Genomic DNA, 17,245 nt, shown 5'->3' with positions numbered 1-17,245 from the left:
TATCCATAGAGTCACTTGGTTAGTATTGATTGGGCACTGTGCTACAAAGGCTAATGTAATTGATATCTAAGTTGTACCAAATGTGATAATTAAAAAAAAATGTCTGCTTACAATAATCCCAGAGGAAGAATTTAAAAATAAATTATATCTTCTGCTTAGAAAGTACACCTTCCCCCTCTGTGGGTGAGAAGTGGCTTCAGTGAAGTCTAATTCCCATATTTCTTTCGGTCAAAAAGTAACACTTTGACTCAGTTGGTTCATTCTTCAAATGTGAACAAAAACTCGTTCATTTTTCAGAGGGTGGTCAATCATGGGAAATGTTTTTCTAATTTCATTTGAATTATTTTTATGTTGAATTTATTTCACTTGGGTATTGGGATATACCAGTACAGCTGAACTCAGAATTTTGCCGTCTAGAAATGTTAACTATCTGTCCAAGCTTTCAGGTATATATGCGATTAAAACGTCTATCATATCCTACAGTATGCAGTAAGCTGATTGCATTTTCTTAATGCAGAGTGAAAATTTTTTTACAAAATGAAAGTTAAAGATGTAAACTCAGAGACGGTAGAAAAAACTTATATCAAAGTAACTGAAAAGACAAATATTCCCACTCTTACAAACTTTCAAACTTGCTATGCCCTGAAAGATTTATCAGCTGGCAGGAAAAAGGCTCTGTTGAGGAGTGAAGCACCAGGACTAAACACAAAAAGCCTGGACTGTATTTTTCAAATAAAACTTTGTTTCTAGCTTTTTAGCTATAGATTTTATTTTTTTACATTCCACCAAATTTGCATGAAATTCCAGTTTTCAAGCAGAGCTACCAAAAGTGCATTGCTAGCATTTGTCTTTTCAGAAGCATAGAAGAGATTTAGTGGAGTGAATGCTATTGACATGGAAGGATAATTGTATCTGGGAACTGTCGTCTTTTGACTTTGAAACTAATGCCAAATACATTTACTCCAAGGAACAGATTTGATTGTACAGTCTGGCAATCGAAGATGTGCAGTAGTATTTTAATCAAGTCTAATTCTGGAGCTAGAAATGTTTTATGTTTCCAGTTGTAGCACTTTTCTGGGGTAGTCCCAGAAAGATCTTGTTTCTGCATGTAAGGATGAGATAACTCCTCGGTGGCCAAAGATATGCCTTCAGTTTAAGAATTTATTCTTCATTAATATGAGTGAGATCCCTGCCTCTACCTCATGCAAGTGATTTCCTTATGCAAGCATGGGAAAACAAGCTAAAGACTGAATATCTGAATGACATGAAGTCTTTGGTGTGATAGGATATGTCTTGTTGATTTGTATTATGCAATGGAATACAGTATTGAAATAAATGATCAATCTAGCTGCAACCTATCTAGTACCAGGAGCATTATTGTCACCAGATCACATTCTCTTGGTGTTTTCATAGGCTGAATAGACCTCCTAAGAGTTAAGATTTCTTAGCCCAGGCACAATGCCACCATAATGTAACTATGAAGCCCATTGGATTCAAACTCACATCTCTGCGTGGCAATGCTGTGCTACCATTTTTGTCAGTATCAATTTGGGAATCGATACTTCAAGCTCATTACCTTGTGAGCTCATGAAAGAATACAACACATTGCATAGAATAACCCAAGAGCTTTTGGTCTGAACTCAGACAACTTAGTCTTGCATTGCTACCATGCAAGTGAAAAGAGAATTTGCTTTTCTTCTTTGGTTTAATCTCCCTAGAGGTAGGTTGAAACTCTGCATAGCTGGGCATCTAAAAAATAAAGAACTTATCTTGTTCCAACAGTGGCTTGATTATCACCTTCTGATATATGAACTCATGCCTTATATTTGTTCATGAACAATTTGCTGTGAATATTAGCCCTAAGATCTTTTGGCTGGGTGTAAAAAAGTCACATGGTACATTTATGTTCTCTGGTTGATTGAGCTCCAGTCTTAGTGGAAAGTCTTTCCTGTGTTGTAAAAATGATTAATGTTTCTAGCTATGCCTATACGTATTAGCATCTAAATTCAGAGGAAGTCGCTCTCAACCTCAAAGGTAAATGCTGGCAAGAGCATCGCTACCTCCTTTACCATGACATCATATGCTGTGACATGTGTGTTGGAATACTCCTACTGCAAACTAGTGCGGAATACTCATAAAATGTGAACATAAAGGGGTCTCACACACAAAGAAAGATGTTTGAAAAACTTCGTATTTTCCAGTGTTCTGGCAGGCCTTTCCCAGGCCCTCTGTGCAGGGCTGAATTTTAGTTGGAAATTTAGCCCCAAATGAGGGTTATAAGTGGACCTGCTTGTGCCCAGTTACAGACCACAATGTATAGAACTTGCTCCTCAGTGAAGATGAAAGTATCAGAGCTGCTGCACTATTTATAAATGAAAAAGTCACACCAAAGCATCTGCGAAGAAAACTAACACTCTTTCTGGACCTCCATCATTATTCTTTTTATCATTATCATTATTTTCCTTATAATAAGCAGCAATTTCTGACACCACTGATGTAGGCTGACTCACTCACGCAGGACTAGATAGCAAGTAAATCCACTGACTTCAGTAACATAAACCAACATAAATAAAAGGGAGATCAGATCAAAAATCTAGAGGCAATTTCAGGTGTTAAATAATGAACAGGATACAAATAATGCTATAAAAATCTCATCTCTTCCAAGTCATCATTCTAGGAACAAGAAATATTTGTTCTATTCAGTGAAAGAAGAATGAAATGCAAGCTGTTTTTCCAGGACCCTGGTAACTTGCTGTTAATTCTTTGACATGTGAATCCATCCTTCAGTTCCTGCCAGAAGTAAAAGCTCTTAACTCATTCTTCCCACCTAACATCAACATGTTTATTTAATCACTGAGCAGAGATGGATTGGTGGATTGTTTATATTTTCATTGTATATTTATGGTTTTAACAGGTGTTATCCCAATAGTTTTCCTGTCAAGCAGGATTTCCTAGATCTCTACCACTGACCTGTACTGCTAACGCTGTGGATTTTTCTGAGAGGCCAGCAATAAGGTTTATTATGTTCGAAGTTTTTTATTATGTCTATTTTCCTTGCTTGCTTCAGTCTGTTTTAAGATAACCCGTTCAGTTCAAAGTTACTCTTCCTCAGGATTTTGCCACATCTTTACACTTTACCAACTAAAAAGACATGATTTCCCACATATCCTCAATAATACAAAGATATATAACCTTTGCTTCTTCTGATATGTAGAAAAATATCCCATGAATATGAGTGGGTTTCAGACTGTCTGTGTACATACTGTGGTATTTGCTTCTGAAAGGCATCTTAGCAGCCAGAGGACAATAGCCAATATTATTTCATGAAGGTTTTGTTTATGTCTAGGTATAAGATGTAACTTGAGGGTGATCATCACCATTTACTGGAGCCATTATGATGCTGATTTCATAAGGAAACAGGGAGCAGGAAAGGAATGGAGACAACTGTTGATGTGTTCAGTGCCCCACTCCACAATACCAGTTCCCAATACGGATGATGCTTGCTTCAGCAGGACACTGATGTGACCCTACTGAACAAATTAATGGGCTTTTTTTTTATACAAGGAGGCAAAGATGAAGGAAATGCTGCAAATTCAATTTGTGTTCAATATATCTTGAATAAAGAAGTCAAAAGGAGGTTGATCCATCTGTTACAAGAAATATGCAACTTTATGCTACTTATGGTCCCTGCTTCAATGCAAGGCGAAGTTTTCTCTCTATACGAGCCAGTGGTGCCCAGGCACCACCATACACTCATTTGCACAGTTTCAGCACATTCAACTGTATTAGGTATCAACTAAAATAATCTGCTGTGTGGCAGGCTTGACTTTGCAACAGTTTTGTGTCTTGCTTACATACCACATTACACCACAAACTTTATGCAACAGAGATTAATGGATTTTGGTTTTTGGTTTTTGTTTTTCTCTGTAGAAATGGATCTACTAACTGCAATCATTTTCCTCGCTGCTTTGCTACACCAATCTGATGGACAGGTAGGAGCATTCATCTCTTCAAAAGAGCCATATCTGAGCACATTGTATAGATATCTGATGTGGCATAGTCTGGTCTAGTGATCTCTAGAGCTTTACAATTCAGGGTTGAAATTATTGTTAACATGTTAATATAAGACAATAAAGATGAACTCTTGTTTTTCACAGATTTTTGTATTAAAATATTTCTTCTGCTTATTAAAATATTCTTCTCTTCACAAGAATAATTTAAAAAATACATTTTCCCAAAAAATATGAACTGAAGCTATTCTAAAATAGTTTATCTAAGTATCACAAATCTAATCTTCACCTCTCCTTAGAGAGGATTAATCTTGTAAGACGTAGATATCTACTACGTAAGCACTTGAATGTGAGCTACTTATCAAGATCTGCTTATTAATTAATGAAAAGAAATAAGTACTTCAGGGATGCCAATCATCTCTCTTCAATAAATCTCAGGTGAATTGTGTCCTAAGTTGCTTGTTTCCTTTACCTGAGTATAGCAGCAGCCTAAAATAACTGGCTGAGATGGTATTTCTACCACTGTAAATGTCTTAAGTTAAACAAGATGTACAATACCTCGTGGAGTAGGTTCAGTTGCCCAAACAGAAGTGTCTTAGTGCAGCTTGAGACTCTCCAGAGTATCTAAGCCATTCATGGGTGGCTGTACAGACAGCAACACCTTTCTGGAGCAACAGTCTGAGGCTAGGTAGGGCTCTCTGGGCATTTCAAATGGCATTAGGTGCTGTTTTAAGCCACTGACTATAGCCTTTAAAACCTAGAATTGAGCTCTGAAGGCAAAGCAGTGGGATTCATTCATATTACTTGGACATTTCAGAATTCAGTCTCTCTCATTTTATGCTTTTCTCATTGACCATAAAGGCAAAATGAGATGACTTTTAGATATTTATATCTATGGTATAGAGAGCTAAAATTAAATAAGATGCCTGGAAATCAAATCAGTGCCTAGAAAACAGACCATCACACCAACAGTGGAACTCATCTCACTGACTTAAGCATCAAAGTATTAGTTGTCCAGATTTCTGCCAGCCTCTCACTGCAAACAAAGGAAGGAGAAAGAGGTACTTGTAGAGCATGGTTCTTCCAGTCCTAAAAAGGAGTTCAGATTTTGTGGGGTGAGCTACCTCTGCCCTCTCCAGTAACGACAAAGAGAGTGCAGGTGTCTAGCTTAGACTGAGGTGTCTCATTTTTAGACATTAAGTGGAAAGAATCCTTTCCTAAGGGATGCTTTAGTCTGAAAACTCCAACATAAGCATTGCAACTCCTTTTCTCTGCAAGGATTCATGACCTGACATCACTATGTAAGAGACAATCTAAATCTTTCGTTGCTTTCTTGCCATTAGGTATTTCAGAAGATGGTCTGCAAACAGTCCTAAGTTCTGATCCAGCTTCACACACTTCCAAAGCTTACAAGTGACAAGAGCTAGGGACTTTTTTAGTGGACACAAGAGGTCAAAGCCAGTCTTGATTTGGTTCCACAGCTAAGCTTTCTGCATGTTTGATGTGGAGACATCTGAAGGTAGAATTCCTATCTACAAATTTCATTTAGGGTCATGTCTCCTAATGAAAAGTGCAGTTCAAATCAAGGAACGAAGAAAAAAAAAATCAGGAATTATAAGAATAGAAGAATAAATAAAGGAAAGTTGGGAATTTCCAAGAAGCTTTACTTTGACAAGAAGCTCATAATTTATCTTGCTTATTAAACCTCTGATAACTGGAACTTTCATTGTTATTGTTTTCCAGGGTTTTCAGTATAAACAAATGGACAATTCCTTCTTTCCTCATTTTAAGTTTCAAAACCAAGAACAGATCCTTAAGCAACACAATGAAATACGGAGATCTGTAATTCCCACAGCCAGGAACATGCTGAAGATGGTAAGATATGCATTGCAACTGGCCTGCTTTCCACATCATTAGCAGAAGGTTGAAGCCTTCTAAACAATGCACAGTCAGTGAAGAGAGAGGGCAGGAAAGGTGCTCTGGGACTGCAGTGAAGAAATCAGAATTTTACCTGTTTATTTCTGCAGGATTCATGCTTAATTTTGCACACCTCAATGCTGCAAGCACTTGTAAAATCATTGCAAAGGTCTCAGGACTGGCCACAAGCACTATTTGAAACCTCTCTCCTAACCAACAAGCCTTAGTTTCTCCACTTAGCACTAACTCAATTAAGCAACACTGGAAATGTTCCATGCCTAGGGTTATTTGTCTACAGGAGCTACAAACACAGGCTTGCCCCAACCACATCTGTTTATTGCTGTCAAACCTACGTTAACATAGCCTGCACAGTGGATCACAACTTCTTGCTTTATGTCTGCTCATTGCAATGGACAGCAACCGCAAGCCTTTTCAGGGAAAGGATTTAACCCGGGGATAAGGTACAAAATGCAGTGATGGCTCTCAGATTATGGATAACACTCTTTAGTCTGTGGGATAAGCACCTCCCTTAGAAGAAGAGAAACACATGCCCTGGATGAAGGAAAGCGTGTGTAAAGCAAAGGTGGAGCAGGAGCACCAGCAGCAACATGTTTCTGAATCACACGCTGTCAGGAGGGCAAAAAAGGCCAAGATCTGCGTAGCCATTTGTCCTCAGCTGAGCTTGCTTTGCCCATCACTGCTCCCATCCTTATCACCCCCGATATTCTTTGTTATCCCCATCCCATGGGCAGATGAGCGGGTCAGTGCTTTACGGTTAAGTCTGCATGGTAAGACTTGCAAACATTCCCCAGGTTCAGAGTCCAGCTGGTGTCTATCACTACATCTCAGCTAGGCTGAAAATCAGTTTTATACCATTTAGTGCACTGCACCCTGCAACGTTAACTCAGACACAAAGCCAAAAGAAAGCAACAGTATGTTATAAAATTCCTATTAATCAGGATCATCTGGAGATCAGGACTGTGTGATACTGTGCAGGATAATCTGCTCTGCGGCCTTTAAGAGCTGAAGAAATGCGGTGCCCATGCCCCAGTGGTGTAAACTGGCATGACTCCTCTGCTTTCTGTTGAGGACCATGGGAGCATTCAGCGCTCAACGCCCAAGTCACTCCCCATTTTTTTTTCTTCTCATGGACTGCACTAACCTGTCTGTGACCTGGATACTTCTTCCTTTGTGTCTTTCAGGTGTGGAGTGAGAAAGCTGCCAAAAATGCTCAGCAATGGGCAAATAAGTGTGGGATGAAAATCAGTCCAAGAGATCAGAGAGTCATTAATGGTACATGACAAATACGGAGCCTAAGCTGATGGGTTAATGACAATTTGCAGATGACCCCTCTGCATGTGAACTAGAAATAAGGATAACTTTTAATCTGTTGCAGAACATCTTTTTAGGATTATTTAACACAAAAACATTATCTTTGTCAGATAAATACACTGAAAGACAAATTGTTGGAACTTGAGAGAGGGGAATGCTACGTACTTGCCCTATATTTGTACCTTTCTTGAAGTGTCAGCTTTTGGTTCCTGCTGGAGACAAGACAGTGCAATAGATGACTGTTGGTATGACTAAGTACAGGCATTTTTGTGTAACATTTTGTAGTCAAATAAGTATCTGTGACTGAAAGCTCACCAAAATCAGAGTAACATTTCCTGCAGCTTTCATAGGATCAGGTGTGCTGTCCTCTTTTTAAAACCACAGGGCAAATAGATTGGCATTGTAGAGATTTTTTTTAGGATGTAGCTACAACCCCTCTGTCCTACCTCCCACCCTACAGCTTGCTTCTCTCCTAAGTAATAAAATAGACTTACTTCTACTCCAGGTGTCACCTGCGGTGAGAACGTATTACTATCATCTTACCCAAGAACATGGGCTGAAGCAATTAAAGTCTGGTACAGTCAGTCCTCCAAGTTCAAGTACGGATTTGGAGCAACCACGAAAAATGTCAATATTGAGAACTATACTCAGGTATGGAGGGTTGAAACAAACTGCAATGATACACTAGAATTACAGGAGTACACTTAAGGGAGCTGGGAGATATTTATCATCAGAAACAAAATTATCACTGTCATCAAATCATTATCTATCATTCATACTCTGATCCAAAGATGAATGATAAATTAAAACTCTTTTTCATCTAATTCTGAGGCAATGGAACCAGTATTTTGGAAGAGCTGTCCGGAAGAGAAATATATTCTGTAGGAAAAAAAAAAATCAATACCTTTAATTTAGAAATAAATATTTTCTATATAGGTATTGAAATACCTGACTAAGAAATATCAAAGCAAAATATCTATGATGAAAATATTTGAATTTAAACTTTAGTGTCCTGCCAGAAACTGTGTTCAAAAACATTTGGAAAGTGGAAGACATGGTTAACTCATTTTTCTATTTATTCTTTCTGACAGCTAAATTGTAAACTTAAAAGCTAAATAGACAAAATGAAACAAAAAATTGTCTTCTGGTTCCGTTATTTTGTGAGCTCTTTGATGAGAATTCAATAAAACATGACTCTCAAATAATGTGTTTATTTTTTATTCTATAGCTAATCTGGTACAACAGTTACCAGATAGGATGTGCAGTTGCCTACTGTCCTAAGAACCAGTTCAATTACTTTTATGTTTGCCAATACTGTCCTTCGTACGTACTGCCTTTTTACTCATTTAAGATGTGATAATTATGGATATGTTTTCAAAAATTCCTGCGGTCCTTTGGTCATGTGTAGGATAAAATGATTACAGGTTATTTCAAACCATTTATAATTTTGAAAATACCGATGTGAATAGTGGGTTTAACATCAGGTTAAATAGGAATATTTATTTTATTTCACATTGAAACAGATATTACAGAAATTTTAGCATATGAACAAAGAAAGGTCTACCTCTGTCAGAATCAGGCATCATGCACAAATCATCCTATAACTTTGACCACAAACAAGAAAATCAGATGCAAAGTGAAAGCCAACAGCAAATGAATATTCACAGAGGTAAAGAGCACATCTGAAACAGCTGCATGTCAAAGATATCTGCTGAGGTTATTTCCTTATAAGCCACAATTACTTGAAAGCCATTAGAAAAGCAGAACTAGGAAGCACATACAATTTTTTTTTTTAACTGATAATGCTATACAAATGCAAATAATGGATTAATTTTCTTTCTCTAAACCTTATTTTCATTCTTATTTAAAGTCAGATTTCTTGTATTCTATGAATATCTGAAACTAAAACATGACTGTTTATGAAAATAATTTTATCCAAAAACTTCTGGATGTCTTTCATTGTGATAAATAACATAAACTCCTATTAATGGCTGAGAGCTGCACTTTGATCTTGTTTTGTGTTGTACTTCTTTCCAATTTCAGAGGAAATAATATAATGCAAATAGCTACACCTTACAAAAGCGGACCAAAATGTGCAGACTGTCCTGGCCACTGTGACAGAGGGCTTTGCAGTAAGTGAATGTATTCTCCTCCTTACAACAAACATTGCATTATCTCAGATAATAATGTTGTTCCTTTGTAGCATTTTATTTCTGCATAGTTATTTGTTGCTAATCTGGATGAAACATCCTAGAACTGCCCCTTTCTTCCCCCCCCCCAGAAATAACAGTGGTTACATATCCCACCAGAACAGGCACAATCTTGAGCAGGGGGGTTGGACCAGATGACCTCCAGAGGTTCCTTCCAACCTCAACTATCCTGTGATAATGGGTAAATTGTGTTGCTGTTGAGCAATAGGTGCATTATCACACCGTCAATCTTCTGCTGCCCTCTTCTGGAAAGCTCAAGACAAAATGTCTTGATGTACATCTATATCTAAGGGCAAGAAAAGATTGTCAGGCTTCACACCTCTGTATGTACGTGAAGATCTGCACAGGCCCCTGGGTTCTGCAGACTTCCGTGTGGAGCAAGTCAAAGCATACGAATAGATGGGAACTGTAAGATACCACCTTTCTGCCTGCATTCCCTTTTCTATAAAATTCAAGCAATTTTAACAGCAGAGCAAAAGTGCAAAGACTATACAGACATGAAAACTTGGAATTTTTGGAAAATGCAGAAGTATCAGATCAGGACTTGGTTTTCAATTAATACTTCATGTTTTTGTTTCTATCTCTTGTATTTAGCCAATCCTTGCAAGTATCAAGACCTCCTTGGAAACTGCAGAAATCTGAAAATCTTGTTTAGCTGTAACCATTCAGTGGTGAAGGAGAAGTGCCCTGCTACCTGTAGATGCACCGCTCAAATCATATAATGTCCTGGTGGATGTCATTATAGCTGCTGTGAGACTTACTTATTAGGAAAGAGTAGAACTCACTGTGAAGTGTATTCACTCTCAGTGCATCAGCTCAGACTGACCTATAGGTAACATTTGTTTTCTGAAATCGCACCATTACTTCGGTCCTAAATAAGTCTAGTAGCTCAAAATAACCTCTGATGTTATTTTAGACTTCGCAGAAATCATGCTTAAGCTACTGATGTGTTACTCTGTGGTTTTCCTTGCAGTGGATCTTCCACTGATTCATTTCTTTTTAATGGGAAACACACTTTTAAAACACTTTAGATTTTTTGCAAAATATGTTAAACACCACTAACTTTCTTCTGTTACCTTTTCTTTGATTATCAATGGAATGTATTCCTGCTAAATAAATACATGATTTACCGCTGGTTCACAAAGAGAGCTTTTCCTTGGAGTTATTTATAATTCAATTTTTTCATTTGGAAAATTTCTTATGGATATTTCAAGGCTCTTTGATACTTCATGTGAGTGGGGATGAGAGAAAAAGAAAGACAAAGCAAAAAGTGATGCATTTTTTTGTATGGCCAAAATAAGAGGCACACATTGAATCTGCCAACTTTTACTCCGTGGCCTAAACACAAAGCTTCTGATACATCTGTGTATGCAGGTGATAAATGATAGTTTTTTTCATAGGGCATCAACAGTCAAGAAATATGAAGCTTTTTAAAAGTATTCATGCAAAGAAAGAGGTATATATCTCCCTTCCCATCCTCTCTATGAGTAAGTCCCACACTCGCTTGGAATTCATATTGCAGCATGTAGAAAAAAATGCTGCTACAAAAAAAAAACCCAAAAAAGCAGTAGATCCAAGTTCCCAAAAATCCCCATCAAAATATCTGATTTTCTTCAGAACTGCCCAGGAACCATCTTAGTGCCAATTCCTAGCAGTGCACACCCTTAGGATGTCTCCAAGAGGATTAAGTTCAGCTGAAGGCCTTAGGTGCTCCTTCTCCCACCTCTGTTTGCAGGCAGGCCACCAGCTCCTGCCTAGGGGGAAGTTTAGCTGGATCTGCTGCACGTGGTGACAGTGCCATATTAGTTTGTGTATTGCTTCTAATGATGCATTTCCTTGAGTAAAGTTTTTCATTTCGTATCTTTCCAGGCCCTTTACAATGCAGGGCATGACTTCAAAGGACTGTGTATCTGTACTGACCCAGAACTGAGGACTTAGATTTGTTACCTGTCAGTGGCGTTGGTTACTTGGAGAAACTTTCTGACCCATTTAGTGAGGGGCATTATCACAATCATGCCTCTTTAGATACTGACAATATTATTAAATTTATAAAACAGTATTTCAGAATCATCTTACAGCTTTTTTTTTTTTTTTACATGTTATAGCTTTTATCTGATCTTTGTATTTCTAACTTTAATAAAAAGGTAGATACAGAGGAAATAGAAACTCTTTGCTTACAGTTTATAAACGTTGATAGCTGTTAAAAAATGAGCAAACATCTGGAAAAGCATCTTCTCACTGAACAGAGAAGCTCCTTCCCGCTAACCTGCCTCCTGACACTTCTCCCGAGTGATATATCCTGGTGTCATGCAGGATGCACTAGGGTGTCCCACCGGACCTCCAGCTGCTCCTCAAGATGGGTGCTGGTCTCCCATAGGTCTTGAGTCACATATACCAGCCCTGAGCAGAACTGATCCCACTTAGCACCCTCCCTTCCTATTTTAGACCAGTAAAAAATCATTTTCTCCACAGGACTGCAATTCTGGTTAAAAACACAAGAGGGTGAACCATACCCAGACATTTTTGCTACCTGTATAAAGGGCTCCTCCTTTTACTAGAAATTAAAGTTCTGGGCCTACCCTGGCCTGCTTTTAACACTTCCTTGCACAGAATTTCTTAGCTAATACTGCATGAATAAATAATCACTACATACAGAAACAGTTTGGTAGCGGTTTCTTCCCCTCCATTGTTTCATCCTGTCTCTGTTGGCCAAATTACTATCATATTAAAGCAATTTATACCATCAAATAAGGCAATTTATGGTTTCCAGGGCATCAATGACTAATTCTGGTAGCCTTGATTTTCTACCTGCCTGAAGATCAGTTTCAACATCATGACTGTGTGCCACTATTCAAGGCTCCTACGACCACAGCGATATTTGTAGAAAGTGTAATTCAAACCAAAGCTGGATCAAAATTTCCTGAGAAACTTACGTTTTCCTAGGAAAATACTATTCTATAAAACCCCAGTTCTCTTACAGGAGGATACGTAATTTTGGCAAAACTCTCAGGTGTTTTCTGGGATATTTTCCAAGATTTAATTTCTCCTTACAACCAAGGAGATGGGTGTTAAAACTCCTTCCACGCACACACTTTCTCTTTCTTCCCTCTCTCTCTGGACCAATGAATATTTAAAGAGGAACGATTTTATTATCAGAGACTTCTGAGAGAGCTCCCTCCCCAAAGAGCCAGCTTTTGGGCTCTGGACATCCAGCTATGGTGTTTGAGCATGGCAGCAGCAGGAGCTGGAAGAGCTCTGCATCATGAAGTGCCACCCTGAAGCCTCATGCATCCTGCTGGGCTACGCAGGGTATCCAGGCATTAACCTTCTTACTTTCATAGGGGATTTCAAAAGATTCTGCTTCCCTATTGATGTGGAACAGAAGAAATAGCAGGTGAGATGAAATGCCACCTGGATGATCCTGTTTCTCAATACAGACTTCAAGGAGAGCTTGGGTCACGCCACTTAGTTGTTGATGTCCCTGGAAAGGCTGAGATGCTTCTGAATATGATTTTCTCATATACAGGTGAGGTAAAAGTAATGTGACATTCACTGAGATCCAGCATGTCAAATAACATTTTTCTCCATTCTCTGACTGTATTTTCACAAACTTATTTTTCATACTGATGCCCTGAGAGTTGTTTCCTTTGTGGTACTAGCATATGCTCTTTGGCATGTGCTGAAGTTACATCTACAGAATTGTGCTACTTTCTAGGTGTAGTTCAGGCGAGAAGCTAGTAACACCGAGAATTTTTTACAATTTCTGTTCTGGTTGCAGATATACTCACAAGAAGCACATATGCTGAGAGATGATAAAAGCAACTACTATGCTACAAGTCTAAGTAGCTTATGCTACAGATAAGTCTAAGTCTTATCTGTGGAGAATGATGTAAGAGCTCTTCAGCAGTTAACTTACATGACAAGGACTTTAAACAGAGTTTTGAACAAATATTATGAAGTAAATTTAAGTGTCTTACAGCTTGTGAAGAAAGAACTTTTTTGATATTTAAAATGCGCCAACTGTAGTAGTCACGTTATCTAATTTGGCTGTCTGAGAATCAGCCTCTGGGCTAAGCCAAATGGAAAGTCTTTCAGTACCACAAAGTCCTGCTGAGAGCATGGGCCTAAATCTTCCCTGGTTTTCTCCATTTATCGGTATGATAGAAAGAACAACTCTTCCGTAAATCTTGCCTCACTCATGTCCTTAACGTATCACACCTACAATAACAACAGGTTAAGCAGCTAAAGCTAAGACTATATACTAAATGGAAAGCAAGGGTTGGAAACCTTGACATGCCATTAGAAACGCGTGGTGTTAGAATATCCAATTAATGCCCAAGAAACAAAACTGTAGCAAGATGCTTGAGCAAGACCAAGCAGCAAAGGGCCATCAGAGCAAGGACTGGACGAGGATGTTCCCCACCCCTGGGCTGCTCCCGGCTCTTCTAGGCCAGGCTGCCAAAAATTGGATTCCTCTAAGTGTAAGGGCCACAGCAATAAACTGTGAAAAACAGGAGACGGACTTTCTCATTAAGAAGCTACTTGACAGCTACTGTCTCTGCTCCAGTCTGCAAGCAAGACATTTAACCTCCGTGCTTCAGTTTCACCAACTGCAACGCAGAGATAAACTGACATAGTCAGGGCAAGGAAGATTAATTAGTGAACGCTGAGAAAGAGCCTATGAAGCACTAAGACCTGTTAATTATAATATCGCATTTGGTAGCCACACCTCCAGTATAATTATATCTCAGTTTAACCACAAGTCAAGGGGACACGGGGCACCAGGAGATACAAGTGAGGAAATGACACTCCCTTCCGCGCTGACCCACCAGTGATGTGTGAAGGTTCATGGGCTGGTCATTGAGCTTAGTCGTCTGGTCTTGGGTCTGTGCAGTGCAGCCATGGGGCTGTTCCCTCGGACTAACAAAGATATTCTGACACCTGCATCAATAACAAGTCTTGAAGAAAGGCAATTTTTAGAAGAAGTTGAGGTAACAGATTGGTGTGGAAATACTCTCGCATACATTAAGGAAATGGCCCATGTTACCTATTCATTCTGTTGCTGATGGGCAACCCAATGCTCAACATGTGTGCAACTGAAAATGACTCCTTCAAATGCTTATTGTCAGATTTTTGGTTTTTTCCACAGTAACGGAAATGATCATTTCAAATCAAATGACATTTTTCTTTCTGTTTTGCATCATTAACACTCCTCTGCTTTCTTCTCTTCTCCCACTTCTGCATAAAGTGATGGAAGTAAAGGACGAAAACCCAAGCTGCCAAACTAAAATTAAATTAAGGCTATTATTTGTTTTGTTGACAAATTTTTAATAAAACACAAGATTTTTTATTTTATTCATTGACTTTAAAACACCAATTTTTATTTTTGGGCATGCATAACCATTCACCTACCTTCTTTCCCAATGTAGGCATATTCCAGAAACCTATACCGAAGATAACAAAGGAAGTATATGTTAAACCATGTTATTTTTATTCAGTGATATACAGCATTCTTTGTGTAGGCACATATGATAACTCAACTTTCCCACAAAGTGATTCCTGAAGGGTCAAAAGCTGTTTATTTTGACAAAAGTTGAAATGTAGCCCTTGTGATTTTTTCACAGGATTGAAAAACTGAGGAGTAAGGGAGAGTTTCTAAGCACTACTGCTTCTGCAGCACAGAAACTACACAAAACCAGTAATTTTAAAGCATGAATGGATTTACCTCTTGTGCAGATGTGGCTGTGCAACTCTGGCCATATGGTGGACGAGACTTTCCTCCCTCACCCAACAATGTATCAGAAAACATCAAAATGTCTCCTATTTTTTTGAAGTAGACTCCTAAGTTAGTGCTTTGGTTTTTGGAGGTGCAGGTGTCGCTATTTCTTATGTCAGGAGACGTTTCTCAACATATTGGTTACTGCAAGTGACAAAATTGTGTTTTTTTCCTTTTTTATTGTACAGGGGGTAATGCATTAGTAATGCAAAACTGTGTTTGATCAAAAGGAATAAATCTGAAAGAGAACTGAGCTTTTGCATGAATATTTAATAGCCTGGAAATCTATCACATGGAACAGTTTAATCATTCAGTTTAACCACAAGTTCTAGGTGTCCTTTGCAGCATTCATCCCCAATTTGTGGCTTACAGGCAAGCCCCCTTGAAATTTTTCTCACTCCTATGCTTGACTGCATACATATTTCCTCAGCCTGATGAGGAGCACAAAATATGATACTGTTCAAGCACAGTCCGAATGTTAGAATTATTTATGGGAATATTTTTGTCAACTCGGAGGTGTGAAGAATTCTCACCTTCCAACATTTCTGTGCTGGCAGAAGTTCCACTGCACAGAAGCTTATAGCAGCAAAACATGTCCTTCATCAGAGATTCTTTTTTAATAGAAGTTATCAAAGAAGCTCTTTTACTACTAAAAGCTGTGTATCCAGCTAGGAAAGAGTTGGCAGGATGCTCCATTGGTATATGAACACAGACTTCTCATCTACAGGTAGACTAACTCAAAGTCAAGTTCTGTTTTCACCATCTTGATCCATAAGGCAATGAAAGTCTAATGATACAAGATCCTAGCCGTAAATATTTCTACGTAAGTAGAAGAGCCTACTAATTGGTTGTGACAACAACATATGTCAGAACGAGTCAGTTAATATCTGGCAAGATCCAGATGAAGATCTGGGAGCACCTAGTTTGCGCACACTCTAACTCTTCTGGAAGTGTAAGGACAGCATTCTTTCTCTTGGTTCAAGGCAAAATCTGGGTATCTGAGACAATGGCAGGAAATGAGGCAAACACCTCATGTCTGAAAGTTTGGTAAATCTGGACACATTTTATTCGCAAGCCTTTCCAGATCAAAATCAGGTTGTGAGTCTCCTCCCTGCTATTTTTTCCAAAGCAGGCACTATTGTTGTGACTTGGTGGTTATCTGGCAGGCTTTCCTGGAATTCTGTGGTTTTGTGACTGTCTGGAGAACTATTGTTGCAGGTTAAAGAATTTTATTTACCACTTTACGTACCCAGAGGAGGAAGCTCAACTCTTTACCCTCTCTCCTTCCTCAGGCACCTATACTGAGTGGATTGTTTGCCTGCAGAAATGGTGCTATCTACTATGCTGTTGTCTCAGCTAACCCTGTTCCTAGGAGAAATTAAAGCTGCCCTTGTTGAAGATACCTATTTATTTTTATTACGTATTTGCCTTTAGCTATAAATAACAGGCACAGGATCATGTGGTTATCTTCAGAATGTGCTAGGAGTAGTCGCGCCTAAAAAGCTTTTTCCAAAGCCCATTGGAGACAATGCAATGAGTGGGTCACCTTTCAGTGACACAAAAGATGGGGCATGTTTCATTTCCCAAAACATAGATCCAAACTTCTCGCTGCTATTCACAGTGAATTTTCTGATAAGTCTCCTTACTATTTTAAGAATGGTACTTGACATGGAAAACATAAGAGTAACCTGACCAGGTGTCCTGCAGTTCCAAAGGAAACTTCTCAAAAGACAGACTGATGCTTTGACATCTCTTCATATTACCCTCATCTCAGCCAGTTGAGGACAAAGTTTGCAGTTCAGGCACTGGTGCTGGACCACAGCAGACAGGAGTCCTGCTGCCAAACTTCTTGAGTCTCCCCTGGAAAGGATCCTGGAATAAGTCAGGGCCTGATCCTCAGACTGCAGAGGATTCTTTGCTTCAATTCCTCATCCCTGAAACAGAAATTATGTTTTCTCAAATTAATAATCTGCTATGCAGCTAAACTAGTTAAAGTCTGT

At 38.7% G+C, this 17,245-nt stretch overlaps 1 protein-coding gene across 1 annotated transcript; it reads left to right on the top strand.

Annotated features, from left to right (window-relative positions):
- The first annotated feature begins 1,668 nt into the window (after positions 1–1,668).
- On the top strand, positions 1,669–10,191 carry LOC127014564 (cysteine-rich venom protein TEL1-like). Its single transcript, XM_050894008.1, has 8 exons — positions 1,669–1,720; positions 3,931–3,992; positions 5,754–5,885; positions 7,130–7,220; positions 7,765–7,910; positions 8,488–8,582; positions 9,303–9,391; positions 10,064–10,191. Exons 1-8 carry the CDS (start codon positions 1,669–1,671, stop codon positions 10,189–10,191), a joined length of 795 nt encoding a protein of 264 aa, XP_050749965.1.
- Positions 10,192–17,245: the final 7,054 nt, after the last annotated feature.

This window comes from Gymnogyps californianus, chromosome 3, assembly GCF_018139145.2.
Source record: "Gymnogyps californianus isolate 813 chromosome 3, ASM1813914v2, whole genome shotgun sequence".
In the NCBI taxonomy this organism is placed as follows: Eukaryota; Metazoa; Chordata; class Aves; order Accipitriformes; family Cathartidae; genus Gymnogyps; species Gymnogyps californianus.
The sequence above is the reverse complement of the archived record's forward strand: the minus strand, read 5'-3'. Positions and strand labels throughout refer to the sequence as shown.